The 23,721-nt window shown below is 40.0% G+C and overlaps 1 protein-coding gene across 1 annotated transcript in view; it reads left to right on the top strand.

Annotated features, from left to right (window-relative positions):
• LOC126253464 (uncharacterized) overlaps window positions 1–23,721 on the top strand; it is a 99,199-nt gene that overhangs the window by 61,574 nt on the left and 13,904 nt on the right. The window contains exons 13-16 of the mRNA XM_049954860.1: window positions 72–892; window positions 7,200–7,386; window positions 13,203–13,451; window positions 21,641–22,351. Coding sequence (XP_049810817.1) covers window positions 72–892; window positions 7,200–7,386; window positions 13,203–13,451; window positions 21,641–22,351 — 1,968 coding nt within the window. The remainder of the gene's footprint in view (window positions 1–71; window positions 893–7,199; window positions 7,387–13,202; window positions 13,452–21,640; window positions 22,352–23,721) is intronic.

Genomic DNA, 23,721 nt, shown 5'->3' with positions numbered 1-23,721 from the left:
TTTCATTATTTTGTATTTAGAAACAGTGTAACACACTAAAACAATGCTAATAAACATTTGTGTTTCTACAGGTGTCAAACAATACTGGACTGGCCCTTGGACTGGAAGGAACCACAGGCGGTGGACTTGTTGTGCAAAGCACAACAAACCGTTACTATTTCCCATCTAACCGCACAACCACTACTACTTCCACACCACAACCTGCTTTGAGTGTCAGTAGCCCCACCACTTCCACTGTACCTCTTGTCACTACACGTGATAAAGATGGTCTTCCAGTAGACCTAAGCACTCGATCACAACTTCAGCTGCATGTCCAGACACAGCCTACAACTCCAGTTTCAGAAATTCTGACTCCTGTTTCAGAACCAGCTACCCTTCTCGCTTCTCTTTGCAGCTCTGCAGAGCGATGTCCTCCTCCTCCAGCACCTCCAGTACCTGCACCAGCTGAAGCTACAATGCTGCAGGCTTACCTGACTGAGCGAGCTTTGCAGGATGCGAGAGTGAAGCGTCATCAGGTACTACAGCCTGAACCTACTCCTCCAGTAACAGATGTTGCTGGAAATTGCAGTACACCAACTGCTTCATTTCCAACTCCAGTATCACGTACTGAAACTTGTTTGTCAGTAGAGGTGACCTTCTCAGCTGTTTCTTCAGTTGCTGCCTGTGTATCTTCTTCCATCCCTATTTCGGTAGCACAGTCTTCAAGTATGCATGTGGAACTGACAGCACCAAATGGGTCACCTGCACGATCCTCTCCTTTTAGCAGTCAGCGTCCATTGTCTCCACCTACCACTCAGATTACGACAACTCGTGAAAGTCCAACTCAGTCACCAGGTGGTCCGAAAGCAGAGTTCATGCCCCCGTCCAGTGGTCCGTCACCTAGCTATGTCAGGTAAGTCCACATATACATCTGACTGACAAATGCATTTGCTATTTCACCCTGTAAAAATGTGTAATGATTAGTTTGAACTGATCTGTAGAGCTCCAGAATTTGTCTTTCTACGAGAATGGACTTTGTGTTTCTTTTCGCTGATAGATGCACTCACATTTATTATGATTTGACAATCCTCAAATGTAGAGGAAACTGCTTTGAAGACAGGCCAATGAAAACAGAAATAAGGAACAAATGAAAAAAAAAAAGAGATATTACTGAAAGAGTTATTGTAATTGTAAATACTGGTTCACTAATGGAAAATGAGAGGAGAACAAAATGATAGGAAATAAGAGGCAAAATGAGTTCAGAGAAGGTCTGTCAAATCACAGAACCAGAGACAGAAGCTGGAGACTGTTTTAACTGTGATCACTTTTCCACTGCTGCTGTCCTAATAATTGATCGGTTCATAAGCAGCTAGAGAAATTAGAATAGTTGAATAATAACATGAGGTTTAATGAATATTTGTGAGTCGTTCTCCAGGCTTATGACTCACGAAAAGTACTACATCTGTAAAAATAATAAACTTTTGAAATACAGTGTAATTACATAGATAAAAAATCTGCTCACCCAACAGTGACAGGAGCACACACATCTAAAGATATTAAAAATTGCTAGCTTCTTGCAAAAGGGTTGAAGAGGAAGGAAAAGGATTGGTAACATCTATAAAAATGAATAAGGTTCGGAAATATTGCTCAGACTCCCAGGTCAGGGCGACACTTACCGGATGGGATGTGAAGGAAAGATTGATTGTTGGGGACTGCATCCCAATGGGAGGTGGTTCTTATCCCCACAGTACTTCTTTCCAGACAGTAAGTGGTGTTGTACTAAGCTTGGTTGAAATTGATTCACTGGTTTTGGAGGTGGTGTGGAACATACACACATTCATGCATTTTTGTAATCTATGTAGATACATATTCCTCCCTTTCCTCAACACAGGTGTAGATCTTCCTCCCTTGGTACATGCACCCTATTTCTTACTATGCTACATATATTAGGACACAGTATCCTGTTTAAAACTTATAGCTCCTCCTCCTCATACACCTATTACATTGACATCCCGCCTTCCATTGTGCAAATAAACATAACTGGTTATGTGATTTTACCTTCTGCCTTCTAAGTACCCATTTATACCAGTTTAGCCTTTTTGCCTATTTTCTATGTAGATACTGGCAAGATATCGGTCCCGGGAATTCCAAGACTATATCAAAATCTCTACCATAGTTCGTCAGACTATTCTGGACATAGAAAGTGAAGTGAGCAGGGGACGTCAGTTTATACATGTTTATATTGAAGACTTAATAAATATTTTATTTACTTACTAAAACATGACTGTAACTTGCATTTTATATTTGCAAGCTGTAATATTTGTCTGTTATGCTTTTGACAGAGGATGAATGAAGTGAACATTCTAATTGTAAAAGGTAATTTTTTGTGTGATATTACAATTTAACAATTTTCAATTTGTTTGTACTTCACTTGCACTGTGAAAGCTTGCTTCCAGCCAAATTTCGTGATTATACGTCAACGGAAAGTACCATATAGGTTTTGATGAGAGAGTTTTTGAGTGTCAAAATATGTGGCATAAATGACTGCGTATTTAGATTGCATTGCCTTAGAAGCTTAAAATTTTTACACTGCAAACGGACCATTGACCTTAATATGTGACATAAATTTCAACTTGATACGTGTACCCATTCCTTAGGAAACGGATTCTTTAACAGTTGCACAGACAGAAAGATGGACAAGAAAGTGATCCTATAAGGGTTCAGTTTTTTCAGATTGTGACGTGGTACCTTCAAAATTTTGGGACAGTTCTGTTATAATCCCTGGAAAGATGATAGAAAGGGTGGTAATGAAAAAATTTCGTATATTGAAAGCACCTAAAGTAATTGTAGTTACCTTACACAAAACAATATAAATTCAACTAATAGATCTATGGAAACAATTATGTACTTCAAAAATAGTTATATTTCAGAATGTCCGTCTTGTTGTGGCTGTTTTGTATACATTATCTTAAAAGCTAAATAAGAGGCCAATTCCATTCTCTTGGTGGAATAACCTTTTGGCATGTCATTTTAAGCTAATCATGACAGTTGTATTGGAAAGTGTATCCCAATACACTCCTCTGGATACACTTAGCAACCCACCTATCTCTCTTTGTGTAATATGGGTTTGAGGCTTCCTACCTTACACTTAAAATTCCTTTTTCATTTCCTTTTATTTGTTTTCAAAAATTTTTTACTTTTTTCTTCATCTGTACCATACCATCTAGACTTACTGGTAACTGAACCCTTTCTTGTCATTAAGAGATTTCTTTTTTAAGTTATGATTGCAGAATATTATACTAAAATCACACCTTTCATATAAATTAATATTAAACAATGTTGGACAACCAAAGCTGTTGATACTAGTTCTAAATTGTCAGTAAAGATGATGTATATATGATACCCATCAGTTCAGCTGTAGCTATGCACTACATTTAATTAATGTCTCCCAAACTCATTATTCACAGACAATACCTGACAAAAATGTGAATTAAACAGATGGCTCAGTATTTTGCTGAATCTTTATTCAGTTAAGTTGTCAACACGCTCCTCCACTGTTGTAAAAGTGAAATCTGTTGTTTCTGCTTCATCTGAATCTTTACCTTGTTTAGGAATATTTAATCTGATGCTAGTGTCTGAAGTTTTTATTTATTTATTTATTTATTTATTGTTCCGTGGGACCACATTTAGGAGAAGTCTCCATGGTCATGGAACGAGTCAATACATGAAATTATAACACGATTGTAGAAACAGATAAAATGAAATATAAGAAACATATTTAGGCGACAAGTCGTTAGTTTAAATAAAGAAAATCAAGAATGTAACACTGGAATTTGCTTAATTTTTTAGCTCTTCCAGGAGCTCCTCGACAGAATAGAAGGAGTGAGCCATGAGGAAACTCTTCAGTTTAGACTTAAAAGTGTTTGGGCTACTGCTAAGATTTTTGAGTTCTTGTGGTAGCTTATTGAAAATGGATGCAGCAGAATACTGCCCTCCTTTCTGCACAAGAGTCAAGGAAGTGCATTCCACATGCAGATTTGATTTCTGCCTAGTATTAACTGAGTGAAAGCTGCTAACTCTTGGGAATAAGCTAATATTGCTAACAACAAACGACATTAAAGAAAATACATACTGTGAGGGCAATGTCAAAATTCCCAGACTATTGAATAGGGGTCGACAAGAGGTTTTCGAACTTACACCATACATAGCTCGAACAGCCCGTTTTTGAGCCAAAAATACCCTTTTTGAATCAGAAGAATTACCCCAAAAAATAATAGCATATGACATAAGCATATGAAAATATGCGAAGTATACTACTTTTCGTGTTGAAATGTCACTTATTTCAGATACTGTTCTAATGGTAAATAAAGCGGCATTTAGTTTCTGAACAAGATCCTGAACATGGGCTTTCCACAACAGCTTACTATCTATCCGTACGCCTAGGAACTTGAACTGTTCCGTCTCGCTTATAACATGCCCATTCTGTCTGATTAAAATGTCAGTTCTTGTTGAATTGTGAGTTAGAAACTGTAAAAACTGAGTCTTACTGTGATTTAGCATCAAATTATTTTCCACAAGCCACGAACTTATATCATGAACTACATTATTTGATAATGTTTCAATATTACACACAAGATCCTTCACTACCAAGGTGGTGTCATCAGCAAACAGAAATATTTTTGAATCACCTGTAATACTAGAAGGCATATCATTTATATAAACAAGAAACAGCCGTGGCCCCAGCACCGACCCCTGGGGAACGCCCCATTTAACAGTGCCTCATTGGGACTGAACATCATTACCACTCTCAATATTGCGGAGGATTACCTTCTGCTTTCTGTTCTTAAAGTAGGAGGCGAACCAATTGTAAGCTACTCCCCTTTTCAGATCTGTATTTAATTCACTAGCATATTTATTTACCCATTTATCATTAAATTAGACAGTTTGATTGTGGCAGAATGTAATTCCCCTTTTGAATTCAATAGTATAGCTAACATTCATAATAAATTTCTATTTATCATTACACTTTCCTGTAATGAGACCGCAATGTATTCATCTAACATATTGGTATGATGATACGTTTTAGCATTTATTGTATCTAACTGATTTACTTGTTGGTCTGTTAGCATTTATTATATCTAAATTTGCATTTAGTTCAGTAATTGTCTGAGCCTTTGTCTCAGCCAGAGATTATTTGAACCTAACCCCTGCATCAGCTCGACGTACCCTACCATTAATTGCATTTAATTTGCCAGTAGATCAGTACTCAACTGTGTTCGACATTGGTTTGTGCCCCCCCCCCCCCCCCCCCACCCACCCATGAATCACAAATAGCTTCTAAAATTTCTTTCTGCTGCTGGTACTGTGAGCCACTGTGTAATAGTTGATTACCAGACATTAACAGTCCAACAATAATGGGTCTTCCTGTACAGAATTTTAATTTATTTATGTTGAAGGTCATACATCGTGGATAATAATGCCGTTATAACGCTCCCTCAGGGTGCTTCCACAGTTGCTTTTGGAACATATTCCTGTAAATTTGTCTTTCAACAATGTTCTTTTAAGTCAACATGTTTTACCAATATGCAGGGTACTCTTCCTCATCCGATAATGAGTTGGGGCATCACAAACTTTTACAATCACTGCTTTGCATGAAATGTCCAACTGAGTTGGTCTCAGTGGCCCACAGTAATCCCTCATTTCCAACTTTTGTTCTTGATAGACATAACTGCCTGATGTAAGTTGTTTTTGAAGTAATCTTATGTGTATTAGGACGCATCTGGCAGCAAGATTTCAGACACTCTCCTGGGCCTCATCCAGGGCAGAGTCATAGCAATTTAAATTTCCCCAAAGATCAAAAGGTTTGTTTCCGGAGCGTAACAAGGATAAGGTGGTCAGTGAGAATGGGTATGCCATCTGCAAACTGTCTTGCAAATATGCCTGGCATTTTGGGGCCTGTACTTGCTTTTAAGCTTGTGCTATTTGGACCTATCCTTCCTGTACACTTGCTTGAAGTCGCTGGACATGGAAACATACAGCCCAATGCACACTCTGCCATCTCTATTCATCTGATCTTAACACCAGTTCTTCGTTTTTGTTTGCAAACACTATTGAGAAAATTTAGAGCAGCAGCATTTGCGACAAACTGCTGAACGATTCTACTGCCAACAACATACATATCACGTAAGGACCATGAAGACGGTAAGAGAAATCATGGCCTGTACAGAAGCATGTTGACAGTCAATTTTTCCTTGCTCCATTTACAAATGAAGCAGGAAAGGGAATAACTAACAGTGGTACAAGACACCTTCAGCTATGCACTGTATAATGACTTTCAGAGTATGTATGTACATGTAGATAGTGGTGTCGTACTCCCCTTTCTATTTATATTTTGCATTTTCTGTCATATGGATAATTTCTTCCAGTTTTTACACAATTCTCTCTGCTGGGTGCAGCGGTGGCAGCAGCAGCTTCAGCAGTAATAATAAGATTATTATTGTGCAGTGGTGGTGGTTAATATGTTTCAGTTCTTGCAGTAAACAATCATTAAGAGGATGGATGACATTCCACATTTAGGACGAGGTACTGAGTAATGGACAGGCATATAAAGAGCAATGTAAAGCTTAAAATCAATATATCTCAGTGAGTGTTAATTATTGTTTTCTGTTTAAGCTGCTTACTTTCCTCTTCCAGAAATTTTGGATAGTATGTCATTTCCCCTCTTAACTGTCATTCATGTGCCTTCATCCTCTTTCAGTGGTTGTTTTTTTTCCCATTTCTCTGCTTTTTGCCTTATGTTACCTACCTCTGTGCCCATAACTTACATAAAGTTTGTAACTGAAATGAAATTGAATTCACCAAACTGCTGTGTTCCACATGAAGTATAAAATTCAGCAAATTAACACTTGGAGAGTGAAATTGAAAATGGGGAGTGTACATTTAAGAGTGTTTTCTTTTTGTAAAATATATTATACATCTGTTAACAAAAAGTGAAAGAAGTATCCTTTCTCAGACATTATGTCTGGTTAAAAATGGAAAGTGACGCGGACCTTGATACTATTATTATTGTTATTATTATTATTATTATTATTATTATTATTATTATTATGTGAAAGTTGGTGGTGCTGCAAAAATATTCGTAAATAGAACATTACAGTGAACCTATTTTTCTGATTTGCTTCTTTGTATTAATGACAACTTTTTTCATGTTTTGTCTTTAGTATAACAGATGATGGCCGAAGTATGTGTTCAATCTGCAACAAGATTTTTTCCAAACCAAGCCAGCTCCGCTTACATGTTAACATACATTACTTTGAACGTCCTTTTCGTTGCGAGTCATGTGCAGTGTCCTTCAGAACGAAGGGGCACTTACAGAAGCACGAGCGTTCTGTCAGCCATCAAAATAAAGTAAGTAGAGTGCTGGGGAAATACTTTTCATAAACTGAGCTTTTTATACGGTATGTTACACAACTGAAAGAATGCTGTGCACTTCCACCAACATAAGTTTCGCTTTTAAACTAAGTTAAGATCCAATGTTTTCCACATGCCCACAATTTGTGGTGGTGATAGTATTCGTCTTTTTGCAAGGGATGTTTTCCAGTATTTACGTACTCAGTTCTCTTCAGAGTTGAGCCATGGTATCATAACAGATTTTCTGTGCACCTATCATATCAATTTTCTCTTTTTGTGATGATAACTTATCCAAATAAAATATTTCATGGAATTTCAAAAAAGTGGAATTTGAGAATGTTAAATGTTTGTTCACCTCAGTTTTGTAGGTTGCACATTTTTTCTTGCATTGCAAGGATTCTCATATTACAGATTTAATACCCATATCCACCTATCAATCATTTGTACACTTGTAGGAACACTATTCACTTTAAAAACAGTACGTAACTGATACAGGTCAATAAAGCCAATTTATTTTACATTTGTGCAAGAACGTACAACACGAGAACAGTTTAATTGCTACCGACACATGGAGGCAAGCAGAGAGCTCAACAAAGATTGGTCACAGAGATATCACATGCCATTCTCACATTGCCCTTGCCTTTAGTGACTGTTGCTATGAAACTGGTGAAGCATCAGATTGCAGGGAATGCTATTGGGGTGATGGCGCAGTCAGCCCCTCCCCCCCCCCCCCCCCCCACCCTTTCCTCTTGGCTTCCAGTGTAGGCATCAGGTGATGGTAGTAACATTGATCCTTATAAATGTCCACCAGTAATATGCAGGTAGACTTAACCCACTCTAAAACACCCTGTTACTGGCTGGATGGTAGCTGGTTGTACGCTGGTGTTTGAAGCCACAGAGGTTGGTGAGTTAGGGAATGAAACGGATTCAAATTGTCTACCTCGATCTGTAGTGACGCTGGTGGCACATCTGAAGTGGAAAATACAGGTAGTCAGAACAGTTTATGCCTCTCTTTCAGCTGAGAATTTGGCAATAGGCAGAATTTCTGCCTATTGATGTGTGCATATGTGAAATGTTGTGTAGGTTATCTGAGTGTACCTGACTTACGCACAGCATGGTCAACTTTAATGTTCTGCTGTGCTAAGCAAGTTTGGATCCATGTGCAACAGTCATGTTTAATGTATGGCCAAACGTATCTGTCAGTGACCACTTCCAGAGTGCGCGAGGCCTTGTACTGAATCAACGAGCTCTCTCTAAAAAGCAGTAGGCATAAATGGGTGAGGCTGGTTTGTAGAAATGTCACACCATAACTAGTTGGTTGCTTCTAAGTTCTCATAATTGGGCACTGTGGGTTGTGCCTCAGCATGTGCCTCAGCATTGTAGTTGATGTCACTAGATATTGCACTCCAAAACTCCATCCAAACAGACCTCAGAAGACTCAACAGGACCGACTGCTGTCATCCTCCACTGAGAGGCATCATTGGATGTGGATATGGAGGGGGATGTGGTCAGCATATTGCTCTCCTTGCCATTGTCAGTTTTTGTAACTGGAGCTGCTACTTCTAAATCAAGTAGCTTGTCAATTGGCTTCATAAATACTGAGGGCACCCCACTTGCCAACAGCACCCAGTAAATTCGGTCACCCATCCAAGGGCTAGCCAAACCCGACAGTGCTTAACTTCAGTGACCTGACAGGAACCAGTATTACCACATTAGTAATGGCACTAGCCAGATATTGAACTGATTCTAAAAAAAATAATCTGGCACTAGATTGTCTGCACCTTGACATGGTGAATGTCTATCGTGAATTGGTTAATAAATTCCAGTTGCCAGCATTGCCTCGTTGAAAAGGATTCACACGGCATTGTAAATGCAAATGAAATAGGTTTATGATCAGTAAACAGATTAAGAATCATGCCTCCACGTATGGTCTAAAGTGTAATGCACTCCAATTTGTCCAGGAGAATGTCAACATCCAGGGGAAGTTCAGAGTGGCTGTCAGAACTGTGGATTTGGTTGTGAAGTGCCACTTGTATTATCAAGTGGCTGGTGTCCATTTTGATAGCCAGAAGTACAAAATACACAGTGTGCACCTAGAGCACAGCATTTTTCAAGCTTGCTGTTACCGTGTCAAAATCCTGTAGCAATTCTGTGTTCCAAGAAAGGGGGGGGGGGGTGCATCCACTGGAATTAGGTCCTGTTAGTGTTGTGATGAGATGTGCCAGTGTGGCTGCTGCATGTGGAAAATGGTGGTTGTAAAAATTAACCATTCCCAGGAAATGGATGTGCTGTTGGAATTCTTCATCCTGTGTCTTCAGTTGTATTGATTTTTCCTATGCCAGAAGAAAAGGTCAAATGTTCTGAGAATTGTACTTTCTATTGTCACAGTTCACATTTGTCCCCATTAATCACCAACTGGTATTTCGTGAGTATGTCAAAAACTAGTTGTCAAAGCTATTTTTAAACACATCATCCAATAAGCGAAATGGAAGGGCAGTCCACAAAGTACCTCATGTACAAAGTGCTGCCACATTTGAACAGCTTTCTCTTGAGTAGCAGTCCAAAATGGTGTGTGCATTTAATGCTTGATTGTCTCCATGTGGTCACAAAGAGCCATATTCCTTTTCTACAAGATATATAGGAGATTCCTGAGGACTGTTTGAATGACGGATTATGTACACATTCAACAATTTGCTGATCTCTTTCTTAGCTGCTGCATAATTGTCAGGCTCTAGTCTGCAAGTCTTGAAGGTGATAGGAGAACCGGGCATAGCCTGAATGTGGTGTCCAGTATTGTGCACGACTGCAGTTGTTGGCAGAGATGGTTCACTAACTGATGTGGCTTGAGTCACTTGGGTGGTTGAGTCACTTGGGTGGTTGATAGAAGCTGAGATGGAGGAAGATCTTATGCTCTAGAGGTCAAATTGAGCAGCTCTCAATTCGTTAGATGCTACACACTATTTGGAAATCATTTCATTTTCCACCATAATGATTGTTTTTTTCATCTGTTAGGGATCATAACTTGTCTTTTATGTCATGGTATGCACATTCTATCATTGGAAGATCCTTCAGTGTGTAGTTGGGGGTGTGAAGACTGGAGCCACTTGAACAGTGCCGATCAACTTTGTATCTGGAGTTGTAGCATCATGCGTGTCACTAGTTTGAACTGTGCCATATGACAAAATGTAATGCAAGGTTTGGATATTGTTCATTTTCCCAAGACATTCTGTAATAGCTTCAGAACCAACATGGATACACGTCTTGTGCAAGATTCTGTCAACAATATAGTGATGCAAAAATGTGATGCCTAGGGTGGGTTCCTTTATGTCAGCCTACACGAAAGTCAGTTGAAGAGGTTTCTTGAAGCCCTGATTCTCAACAATAGTTCGTTCCTATAAAGTAGAAATTTGGAAGTTACGAGCAGCTGTAAGCCAGGTGTCGACCACAGTTTGGTTGTTCTAATCCATTGTCAGTACACTTACATCCGCCTTGTAATCAATCTGATGTGTGCATGAAGTCAGTGTGTCTGTGATGTATAACTGAGGTGACTGCGAAAAGGGCCTGGAACATTGTGTTGTCCTGGTATTTCACGTGTATCTACATTGGAAATGCAGTACACGAAGATTGATCCCTTGGTAGCATTGTCAATGATTTCTGGGTGTCAGCGAATAGCAGCCTAAGTATTGGGAACTTGGGATGAACCTCAAATTTTTGTTCTGTGGACATTGGTGTAAATAAGTGCTTTTCGTCAGAGCAGCGGCTTGCATCTAAATCCAGTCACTGTTTTCATTTGGATAATCACAAGGGGAAGTGCAAAGAGCTTGTGGAGTTAGGTGTGTATGATATCAACATCAGGTCTGTGACTGTTTTTGAAAACATGTGGATGCAACCTTGTTGGTCCTTGCTACCACAGATGTTGTGAGTCAATGTTGTGGGATCAGTTTCCTTGAGCTGCTGCTAGAGTGTGCCTGTATCTTGAAGTGCACAGATCTTCTCTGCTAGCGGAAACTGCTGTCATATTGCAATGTCAGCTGAAACATTTCCTGTGATGCCGTTACGTCTTGACATGATGCACCCATATTCTCACTTGTAAAACATTGTGCATTCGGTCAGCCATGTGCAAATGCAAAGATATGTTTCCACTGTTGTTGGAAATCACAGTACTTTTAACTCAAATGGTAGTTGATTAAACCACAGTTGTATTGTTTCAGAAATTTACACTTCTGTAAGTAATGTTTGAAGGTAACACCAAAATTTGGAGGGCAATTTGTCACTAATATCCTCACTATTTAGGACCTGTTGCATGCATAGGTCCTGCAACTTAAGCATATGTTGAAACTCATTGTCCTTGAGATGTTGACATTTGCACACATTGAGGGTGGCGTAAAAAATGTGTGAGAATAACACTATAGGTTGAGAGTACAGTGTGCCAATGGTAAGTATAAACGGTATATTGCCATCGCACACACTATCCGCAGCAAACAGGAGTTCTACCATTTTGAACCAAAGGTCTGGCTGTTTTGGCATATATAGCTTTCTTACGACCTTGCTGCAAGACATGGATTAACGTAGTGTAGCCAACTGGCAGTGAAGAAATTCCATCAGTCTGAATTTGAAAGTGAAGACTGGTGTTCGTATCATCCGAATTGCTCACTGCCTGTTCTGGTGCAATGGAATCCATTGAAAATGGTGTTGTTGACTCACATTTGATGTGCTGTTCTTTGTTCATTGTCTATGTGATGTCACCGCTAGCAGGAACAACAGAAACGGTATGTAACTGATACAGGCGAATGACAGCAATTTATTTTGCACTCCTACAAGAACATGAGAACAATTTAATTGGTACTGTCACATGGAAGGAAACAAAGAGAAGTCAACAAAGATGAACAGACACAAGATATCACACACTACTGTCATTCAGTAACTGCCCCCCCACTTCCCCCGCCATGTTCGAGATTAATTGTGTTGCCACACACTCATTATCTCTTCCTTCTAAATCTCACTAATTTGATGGTGATTATCTTCTGTCATAGAATGAAATTTTCACTTTACAGCGGAGTGTGCGCTGATATGAAACTTCCTGGCAGATTAAAACTGTGTGCCAGACAGAGATTCGAACTCGGGACCTTTTCCTTTCGCGGGCAAGTGCTCTACCAACTGAGCTACCCAAGCATGACTCATGCCCCGTCCTCACAGCTTTACTTCTGCCAGTACCTCGTCTCCTACCTTCCAAACTTTACAGAAGCTCTCCTGCGAACCTTCGCAGGAGAGCGTCTGTAAAGTTTGGAAGGTAGGTGACTAGGTACTGGCAGAAGTAAAGCTGTGAGGACGGGGCGTGAGTCGTGCTTCAGTAGCTCAGTTGGTAGAGCACTTGCCCGCGAAAGGCAAAGGTCCCGAGTTCGAGTCTGAGTCCGGCACACAGTTTTAATCTGCCAGGAAGTTTCATTTTCTGTCATGATTATTATATTCTTGCCAGGTCTCCATCCGGATCATATAGTCATCTTGTCACAATATTTCACTTCTATTCATTAAGATGAGCATCTGACACTACTCTAATACAGTTCGCACCTAAATTCATATTGTACATACCTGTATTCCCAACTAAAACAATACTATTTGCATGAGACACCCTCAATACAGAAGTCTACCACAGTGTTGCTACAGTTTATCATACTAACTTACTAAATGACCTATGATAGATGAAATTACTGAATATTTCTATAGCTTTAAGTAACCATGCAAAGTTTTCATTTAAAGAATCAGTAACTATATGTTATCATGTGTCAAAGTGTAATATTATTTTCTGTCTGTAGGTCAGCATGAACTCCACTTTCGGAGCTCCAACCACTACAAATCCTCGTCCTTTCAAATGTGATGACTGCAAAATAGCATTTCGTATACATGGCCATTTAGCTAAACACCTGCGATCAAAAATGCATATAATGAAACTAGAGTGTGTGGGCAAGCTGCCATTTGGAACATATGCTGAGATGGAGAGGGAAGGCATAAGTTTAAATGAGATTGATACCACAGATTGTGAAAATTCCCTTGAAAGTTTGCAGGTGAGTTGAGAAAGAGGTGGATAAGATGTAAAGGATAATTATAGTTATGTCTTTGTTTCAGGTTTACTGTGTTATAAGTAGCAGTTTAGAATATTTACATGCAGTTTGACAAACAGCAACTGTATGAAATATTATTTCAAATTATTTCCTAAATGTGAATTTCTTGACATGAGCCGCAATGAGGATAGATGTATTACCCAACTGTGACATGTCAAAATTTGTGCTGAACCTGGACTTGAACCTGGATTTCCCACTTGTTGTGAGTGTTCACCTTAACCACTTAACTATTCGTGCCTGCATTTAATGACATGACTCAAACCTCCACATGTCACAGTCAATGTCCTTATATCGTAATCTTATGTACATATCCCTTTAAGCCCACAACATTACTTGATTCCTGATTAGAGAGGAGGACACCATCACAAGGAATTAAGACACTTTTTATCATAGTATGCCCTGTCTTGGTTTATGAAACTTACATATGATTTTATGATTAATAGCTTTATGAAATATTATTCCAAATGATTCACTGAATGCCAGTTTCACATCATATGTCACAGTTGGGAATTACATCTGTACCTTTTGCAGCGGGTGTCATAAAATTTACATTAAGTGAAAAGTGGAAAGAACAGAAATCTGCCCTTTATGAATGCCAAGAGAAACTTCGTTATTAAAGCAAAAAAGGTATCTGTACATTTTTCCATAAAATAGTGTGTTATCGAAGAAAATTTCAAAACATGTTGGGCAGACAAGAGCCTCTACCCTTTCCTCATCTCATGTCTTCAGTGTCTCACAAATAGGAGAGATCTGCTTGTCACTCCGCTGTACTGTACTTGACATTTAGGCACCAGGTGGCTGCAGGAGGCAGAACGGGTGACAAACTGCCGATATTTGCATGTGTGTTAAAGCTGGATAGTCAGAAGGTCATAACTGCATAATATCAAAGATATGGCAAAAATACCCATCCGGGTTGTTTGCTGGGGTTGATATTTTGCAAGTGTGCTTTTTTCCCCTAAAATGTGAGGTCAAGTTGGTAATTCTCTGGTGTGAATGTGGTTTTGTTGTCTGAGCAATGTAGTACCAGCATTTCATACACCACCACCTAAGTTGTTCAGAGGACTACTCACCAGTCATCTCCCTTTACAATTCTTGGTTTAATGTTTCTGGAATGGTGTTTCATTTATGCACTAGAAGATGAAATGAACTCACGGTATAATCAATTAAATGGGGTTGTGAGATTTTGAATCTTTTCTATGAAAGGAAGAGCTTCTCTGAGACACCATGTTTCCAGAGGCACCTTATGTGAATTGTGCTGCAGGGTGGTCAAGCACTACAACACACAAACCAAACACCTATGAGCTGATACTCTACTGTTATGAGTCTGGTTCATGGTATGTGTTCCCATTTCAGACATGTTGTGTATTTATTGTTTTGAGGAAAAAATATATGAATGCACTATCTTGCAGTGAAATGACTGCATAAAATCTTGTCGGGCTTCCAGCCATGCCAGGTGATCAAACATACACGAGCTTTTGACCATTATCAAGTGAAAGTTGACCTCCTAGGATTCCAGTGCTCAGTCTGTCACCACATAAACAGTGCAGTAAAGGGTCGTGGACAGAGCTGTATGATTTTATAGCTGACCGCTGCAAAGAAGTAGCAGACATAGTGGTCTCAGCTCAGATGCCATCATCCAGCTGCAAGTAGTGAGCGTGGTCAATCTCCGCGCACTCAAAAGTGCGTTGGTTGCCCACGTCATTGATCCATCTACTCCGAAGAAGATGGCCGCATCAAAACAGCGTGAGAAGCCATCTGAGGCTCTCCTCAGGGGGCTGCCTTGGATCTGTGATGAGAAGACGGTCCAAGGGAGGCTGGTCCAAGGGAGGCTGTTATGTGCAAGATTCTGGGGTGCAACTGCCAAGTCACATAACTGGACAAACGAAAGGTGACCACTGCTATACATGGTTGTAGTGCCAACTGTGGCGGATGGTGACGACACCTTCTGGCTAAGGAAGTTCTTAGACTTTCCTGTGACTGACAAAGCTCTCCCCCTCGGCATGGACCCTGAGCTCCAGTGCTTTAGGTGCCAAGCTGAGGGGTATGTGGCCAAATAATACCGCAGTTCACCGCGGTGGGTCAAGTGTGCCAGTGCACACGACACCCGCACCTGTGTCAGACGTCGGGACGAGGCGCCAACTTGTGCTCACTGCAGTGGGCCCCATGTGGCCAACTGGCATGACTGCCCGGCCTTTTGTCAGTGAGAGCTGCATTGCAGACAAGACGTAAATGAAGGAGGAGTGACACCAGTGCCGTAAGTGCCACCGAACAATGACCGAACCAAGAGATGGGAAGACAGCTTCCACTGCCCACAGGTGGTCAGAATACCATGCTGTGGAGTGTGATGCAGGGGACTGGCCACCAGTGGTGACACAGCAGGTGCTGCAAGTGCAGGAAATGTGCCACATGCTGGCAGCCACGGCAGTGGAAGTGACAGTGGCCTTCAAAGCAATCATGGAAGCAGAGAGGGCAGCTCTAGAGGCCGCCCTGTCCACGGAGACGGATGAGGCCTTCCACCAGGTGTGGCAATTATGCACACAGCTCACATGTGACCTCAGTGTGACCACCACAGAACAAGAGACGGCACCTGCTGCTGCTTCCCTCACAGAGCAGCTCGCAGAGAAACACAGTGTGGCGGACACACCGAAGAACAACTTGGACGTCGCTGCAGCAACGCAGAGATGCATCGGCACCTAGCAGCTCTGCTCCAAGGAGTGGATTGTTAGGGTGATAAGGCAGTCGAGGACTTCTGCTATGTCATCCGTCACACAGGGGACACTCAGCCATGGCCATCACTCAGCACATCGGTGCAGCCTGTGGAGGAGGAATGGTGCCACTATGCAGCTGTACACCTCTAGGCGCTTGGCCTACGAAGCACGTCTACGAGATGCCGATGGGCGGCTGGGGCCTTCCCCCACACTCATTCATCATTGACACAATGTGGGAGGGGGGTCACACAGCTCTCAGCAGCACACTGTGCTGTCACACGGAATTGGACAGAACTCTTTATAATGAACAGATGGCTTTGACAAGGTATCCACTTGCATGATACCCACTACTAACACAACCTACCCTTGCATGATCTGCTGCAGGCAGCAAGAAATCTGCTACTGCTATTTCTATCTTGTCCAGACTATGGCAGAGGTTTTTTCCCCTTGATGCTTTCCTTGGCACTTTTTCCCCTCTGCTCTTTAAACTGCTACCCTTCATTAATTTTTCGTCCACTGTCTATCTCCTCAGTGTGGCCTTGTTAGTGGGTAATCCTACCCAGATGTGTGGATAACGTCATGACTCCACATCCTGTGAAGTCCTTGATTAGTAACTAACAAATACGGAGCTGAGAGTAGATCTTTTGAGTTTAATCTTGTGATGGTTGGTTTACACATTATTTTCAGCAACAAGCTGCCATGTTTATTAGGGACATTATGAGTTTCTTTTATTATGCTGTTCCAGAAACTATTAATCCACATGATGATAGCGATGTCATGAAATGCTATTTTATGCCCAATTTACAGAGTACTCAGCCATAAGCTCATGGGCATATAACCACTTAATGTAGCTGAAAGCACAAGGAGGATTGATTAAGTCAATACAAAGTCTCTACTAACTATGCTGCTGGTACTCTCGTCCCAACTCATGTATGTATAATTACACTAGTTGTGTCTGTTCTTATTCCCATCATACTACAGCCTTCTACCCAATGAGCCATATCCTTGCAGAAAACCCAGACCATGGTCCTGTCCTACATATGATCTCAGCACTTCCTTTTCCAGCTGTCAGTGCCATTTCTTACTCCATCAAAGGCTGAAGAACTTGGAAATATGTGACATCATTTGCTAACTTTGCCATAATAATTGCACGGAACGAAGCATTATGTAGCTGAACCATGGACCTTGCTGTTGGTGGGGAGGCTTGCGTGCCTCAGCGATACAGATAACCGTACCGTAGGTGCAACCACAACGGAGGGGTATCTGTTGAGAGGCCAGACAAACGTGTGGTTCCTGAAGAGGGGCAGCAGCCTTTTCAGTAGTTGCAAGGGCAACAGTCTGGATGATTGACTGATCTGGCCTTGTAACAATAATCAAAACGGCCTTGCTGTGCTGGTACTGCGAACGGCTGAGAGCAAGGAGAAACTACAGCCGTAATTTTGCCCGAGGACATGCAGCTTTACTGTATGATTAAATGATGATGGCGTCCTCTTGGGTAAAATATTCCGGAGGTAAAATAGTCCCCCATTCGGATCTCCGGGCGGGGACTACTCAAGAGGATGTCGTTATCAGGAGAATGAAAACTGGCATTCTACGGGTTGGAGCGTGGAATGTCAGATCCCTTGATCAGGCAGGTAGGTTAGAAAATTTAAAAAGGGAAATGGATAGGTTAAAGTTAGATATAGTGGGAATTAGTGAAGTTCGGTGGCAGGAGGAACAAGACTTCTGGTCAGGTGACTACAGGGTTATAAACACAAAATCAAATAGGGGTAATGCAGGAGTAGGTTTAATAATGAATAGGAAAATAGGAATGCGGATAAGCTACTACAAACAGTGTAGTGAACGCATTATTGTGGCAAAGATAGATACGAAGCCCACACCTACTACAGTAGTACAAGTTTATATGCCAACTAGCTCTGCAGATGACGAAGAAATTGAAGAAATGTATGATGAAATAAAAGAAATTATTCAGATAGTGAAGAGAGACGAACATTTAATAGTCATGGGTGACTGGAATTCGAGTGTAGGAAAAGGGAGAGAAGGAAACATAGTAGGTGAATATGGATTGGGGCTAAGAAATGAAAGAGGAAGCCGCCTGGTAGAATTTTGCACAGAGCATAACTTAATCATAGCTAACACTTGGTTTAAGAATCATGAAAGAAGGTTGTATACATGGAAGAACCCTAGAGTTACTAAAAGGTATCAGATAGATTACATAATGGTAAGACAGAGGTTTAGGAACCAGGTTTTAAATTGTAAGACATTTCCAGGGGCAGATGTGGACTCTGACCACAAGCTATTGGTTATGTCCTGTAGATTAAAACTGAAGAAACTGCAAAAAGGTGGGAATTTAATGAGATGGGACCTGGATAAGCTGAAAGAACCAGAGGTTGTACAGTGTTTCAGGGAGAGCATAAGGGAACAATTGACAGGAATGGGGGAAAGAAATACAGTAGAAGAAGAATGGGTAGCTTTGAGGGATGAAGTAGTGAAGGCAGCAGAGGATCAAGTAGGTAAAAAGACGAGGTCTAGTAGAAATCCTTGGGTAACAGAAGAAATATTGAATTTAATTGATGAAAGGAGAAAATATAAAAATGCAGTAAATGAAGCAGGCAAAAAGGAATACAAACGTCTCAAAAATGAGATCGACAGGAAGTGCAAAATGGCTAAGCAGGCATGGCTAGAGGACAAATGTAAGTATATAGAGGCTTATCTCACTAGAGGTAAGATAGATACTGCCTACAGGAAAATTAAAGAGACCTTTGGAGAAAAGAGAACCACTTGTATGAATATCAAGAGCTCAGATGGAAACCCAGTTCTAAGCAAGGAAGGGAAAGCAGAAAGGTGGAAGGAGTATATAGAGGGTCTATACAAGTGCGATGTACTTGAGGACAATATTATGGAAATGGAAGAGGATGTAGATGAAGATGAAATGGGAGATACGATACTGCGTGAAGAGTTTGACAGAGCACTGAAAGACCTGAGTCGAAACAAGGCCGCCGGAGTAGACAACATTCCATTGGAACTACTGACGGCCTTGGGAGAGCCAGTCCTGACAAAACTCTACCATCTGGTGAGCAAGATGTATGAAACAGGCGAAATACCCTCAGACTTCAAGAAGAATATAATAATTCCAATCCCAAAGAAAGCAGGTGTTGACAGATGTGAAAATTACTGAACCATCAGTTTAATAAGTGACAGCTGCAAAATACTAACACGAATTCTTTACAGACGAATGGAAAAACTAATAGAAGCCAACCTCGGGGAAGATCAGTTTGGATTCCGTAGAAACATTGGAACACGTGAGGCAATACTGACCTTACGACTTATCTTAGAAGAAAGATTAAGGAAAGGCAAACCTACGTTTCTAGCATTTGTAGACTTAGAGAAAGCTTTTGGCAATGTTGACTGGAATACTCTCTTTCAAATTCTGAAGGTGGCAGGGGTAAAATACAGGGAACGAAAGGCTATTTACAATTTGTACAGAAACCAGATGGCAGTTATAAGAGTCGAGGGACATGAAAGGGAAGCAGTGGTTGGGAAGGGAGTAAGACAGGGTTGTAGCCTCTCCCCGATGTTATTCAATCTGTATATTGAGCAAGCAGTAAAGGAAACAAAAGAAAAATTCGGAGCAGGTATTAAAATCCATGGAGAAGAAATAAAAAGTTTGAGGTTCGCCGATGACATTGTAATTCTGTCAGAGACAGCAAAGGACTTGGAAGAGCAGTTGAATGGAATGGACAGTGTCTTGAAAGGAGGATGTAAGATGAACATCAACAAAAGCAAAACAAGGATAATGGAATGTAGTCGAATTAAGTCGGGTGATGCTGAGGGAATTAGATTAGGAAATGAGACACTTAAAGTAGTAAAGGCGTTTTGCTATTTGGGGAGCAAAATAACTGATGATGGTCGAAGTAGAGAGGATATAAAATGTAGACTGGCAATGGCAAGGAAAGCGTTTCTGAAGAAGAGAAATTTGTTAACATCGAGTATAGATTTAAGTGTCAGGAAGTCATTTCTGAAAGTATTTGTATGGAGTGTAGCCATGTATGGAAGTGAAATATGGACGATAAATAGTTTGGACAAGAAGAAAATAGAAGCTTTCGAAATGTGGTGCTACAGAAGAATGCTGAAGATTAGATGGGTAGATCACATAACTAATGAGGAAGTACTGAATAGGATTGGGGAGAAGAGAAGTTTGTGGCACAACTTGACCAGAAGATGGGATCGGTTGGTAGGACATGTTCTGAGGCATCAAGGGATCACCAATTTAGTATTGGAGGGTAGCGTGGAGGGTAAAAATCGTAGAGGGAGACCAAGAGATGAATACACTAAGCAGATTCAAAAGGATGTAGGTTGCAGTAGGTACTGGGAGATGAAGAAGCTTGCACAGGATAGAGTAGCATGGACAGCTGCATCAAACCAGTCTCAGGACTGAAGACCACCACAACAACAACAACAACTGTGAAAAAACCAACCACCCAAATGAATAGTTACTTCTAAACTATGGTCAGTGACCTTGTAGACCACCAATTTGTGGAGCATGGTGTCAACATTAGTGGTTGTCTTCAGTGACTGCTTTATAACCTGTGTCATCTGGTACTCTCCTGTTCCCATGTCACCTCACACTCCCCTTGTTACTTTGTCACTACACTCTACTCATTTATTGTAATCTTTCCACATCTCTTTCTCTTGCACTTTATCCTTCACTTTTTCCCCTTTTACTCTCCTCACAAAATTTCTCAAAACAGTCCCTTAACTTGGAACTCCATTGCAACTCCCAGCCTAACTCATTCTTACCTAACCCTATCTTGTCACCTTCCTTTCTCTCCTTGTCTGATCCCCTATTCACCATACAGCCCAGCAGGTGTGATGCAAATGATGATAAAAGTAGCAAATTATCACTAGCATACAAGAGGAGAGACAATGTGCATGAAATAACATACGAGCACACAAATTGTGGGAGACAAAATGCTGTAGCATAATAAAGAATATGGATCACTGGTCATAAATTTAAAGCAACTGTCTACTAAGAGTGATAGAAAAGAGTCAAATTAGTAAGTGTTGATGACACTAAAATCAAAGGCTTGAGATGAGAGAAAGAATAAAAGACAAAGAAACAAACAAATAAGGAGGCTTGCTTGAATTTGAGGCAGTTTTTGTTTTCTTCTGTGATTTTGTCTTTGGAGAGAAAATTACTTCATGCACACAGTACTGTATCTTGTCATGTGCCTGTCTACACACATTAATAGTGTTTATTTTTTCCTTTCTCAATACAGTGAGTGAGACGTTGATACGTTTCAGTAAAAGTTTCAATGTTTACTGTATTTTGAAAACCTGTTTCTGAAACATATAACAGAAAATTATGTAAATGTAATATCAAGTGGACAATGACCATTTTACATTAAACATTTAATATTTCAGGTGTTGGCACAGAAGTTATATGAAAAGGATCCTTCAAAACTTGGACAGTGGGATGGTGAGCGTGGACTACTCTTTCTTCCAAATTCTCACAGTCAACTTAGTGGAGGAGAAACATCTTCAGATGAAGGAGAACCTCTTATTGGATACCAGAGCCCACATTATCCAGAAGCTACACCATCAGCACCTGCTGTTTCTAATGTTAACCATGAGCTGATTAATGTGTCCACAAACCAACAACATCGTTCAAAAAATGATCAGTTGTTTACCAGACATGCTAAAGTCAACTCTCAAATCAGCTATAATAATGTTTCAGCAGCAAATGTTGTAGAAACAAAGTATGATGATCTGGCACCTAGCTTGTATTCAAGAAGTCATATTAATAAGACTGGAAAAGAAAGAGCTATACAGTCCAGAGCACAATTAAATGTTCACACAGCAGAAGTATCTAAAGAATATTTTAAAATAGTAGAAAGTTGTCAGAACAATTCATTGCATATGGGGAATTCTGTTCACCATGCAGAAAAAACAAGTATGGAATTACAGCAGAAGGAACCGTTTAGACAAATGAGGAACAGTTGTGCACAGATTGCATCATTTGATATCAGACCAGAACAGCAAAATGAGAAAGAAAAGAGTGTGTGTAGGACTTTCAGTGAAATAGTCAGTAAAGAGGCAGGTGTTGCAGATGCTACCTCAAAGAGTGATAACGATGTAAGTTGATGTACTCTTTCATTAGAAGAAATCACACATATTTTCAAATAGTTCTGTGTATTTGTTTTAATTCATTTGTTAGTCTTCTATAGAATTTGATTTGAAGTTTTCATTAAATTCAATAAAATTCTTTGCTTTTAATTGATTTACTCAAATGCTGGCATAAGTCCAAACAAACGTAAGGGTAGTTAAAAAATCCTACATTCAGTAAGCACTGTAAGTAACATATAATAATAGAAACTGTTTTTCAATGTGTTTCAATATAAACATTCAGACATTGGCTGATTGGCCATAAAAAATTGTGTTGGTAAATATTTGCAATGGTTGTTTACTATATGTGTCCTACACAAAGGTACATCTGAATGCACGTCTCATACATATAATTCCAATGTTTGAACTAAAACAATTGGTATAAGATTGTTTCATGAGAATAAAATTCCATATTATAAAAAAAAAACATACAAGCCACTTCAAGTACAGGCTATGACTGAAGAGCAGTTTATGTGAAAAGTATCCAGTGGATGGTGCTGTTACAAAAACCTTCACTGTGATTATGTGTTTTACTATTATGTGATTTTTAATCTTGTGACTTACTACTCTACCAGTTTTGTTAGTTGCAGCATTTTAATTATACATGTGACATCTGCATTCAGAAGAGCTAGGCTAAGTGACATGCTTCATGTAAAACATATATAACAGACCAATATGGTAATATTTGCCACTGCAGTATTTTGGTGACCAAAAAGCCAATGAATGTACACTTGAAAATGGCCTTACTGCATAATTGCGAAACTGTGGGAAAATAAACATTCAGATATATGGCAAAGGCCTCTCAAAGAATCTCAAAATTCTTGTAATCACATATCATTGCATATTTTGTTATTAAAAGTAAAATGTTAGTGGAGTCTAAAATTTTTAACTGAAATCAGTACTGTGGCATAAGGTCATTTCATAAGAATCCATCTGATATGCCACAAAACTGGAGACATCATACTTTTAACAAAAACTTAGAGCTATAACTTGTTAGCTGTTACCACCATAAATAATTTTAAATCCTTGGAATCTGTGGTCACAAATGTCATATACCACATACTGTTAAGCGTAAACCTAGGAACTTACTAACTATTGAACTTTTGTATCCTAATGTGAAAGTAGTTAATTCCCAATGAATAAATTACATTTGTGTCATTGAAAAACATGCAAGTTTTTAGATGTTTGATATTGATTCCTTTTATTTGCAGTCGTTAATAATTTTTTCCCCACAGTTGTGCAACCCTACCTGCATTTACTTGAGCTATTCTATTGATCGGCCATTGTTTCAGCTTCTTGAAAGTGGGAGGAATGGAAACACAAATATATTGTCTTTTGCA

This window comes from Schistocerca nitens, chromosome 1 (genome assembly GCF_023898315.1).
Source record: "Schistocerca nitens isolate TAMUIC-IGC-003100 chromosome 1, iqSchNite1.1, whole genome shotgun sequence".
NCBI lineage: Eukaryota > Metazoa > Arthropoda > Insecta > Orthoptera > Acrididae > Schistocerca > Schistocerca nitens.
This window is presented reverse-complemented; position numbering and strand designations above follow the sequence as displayed.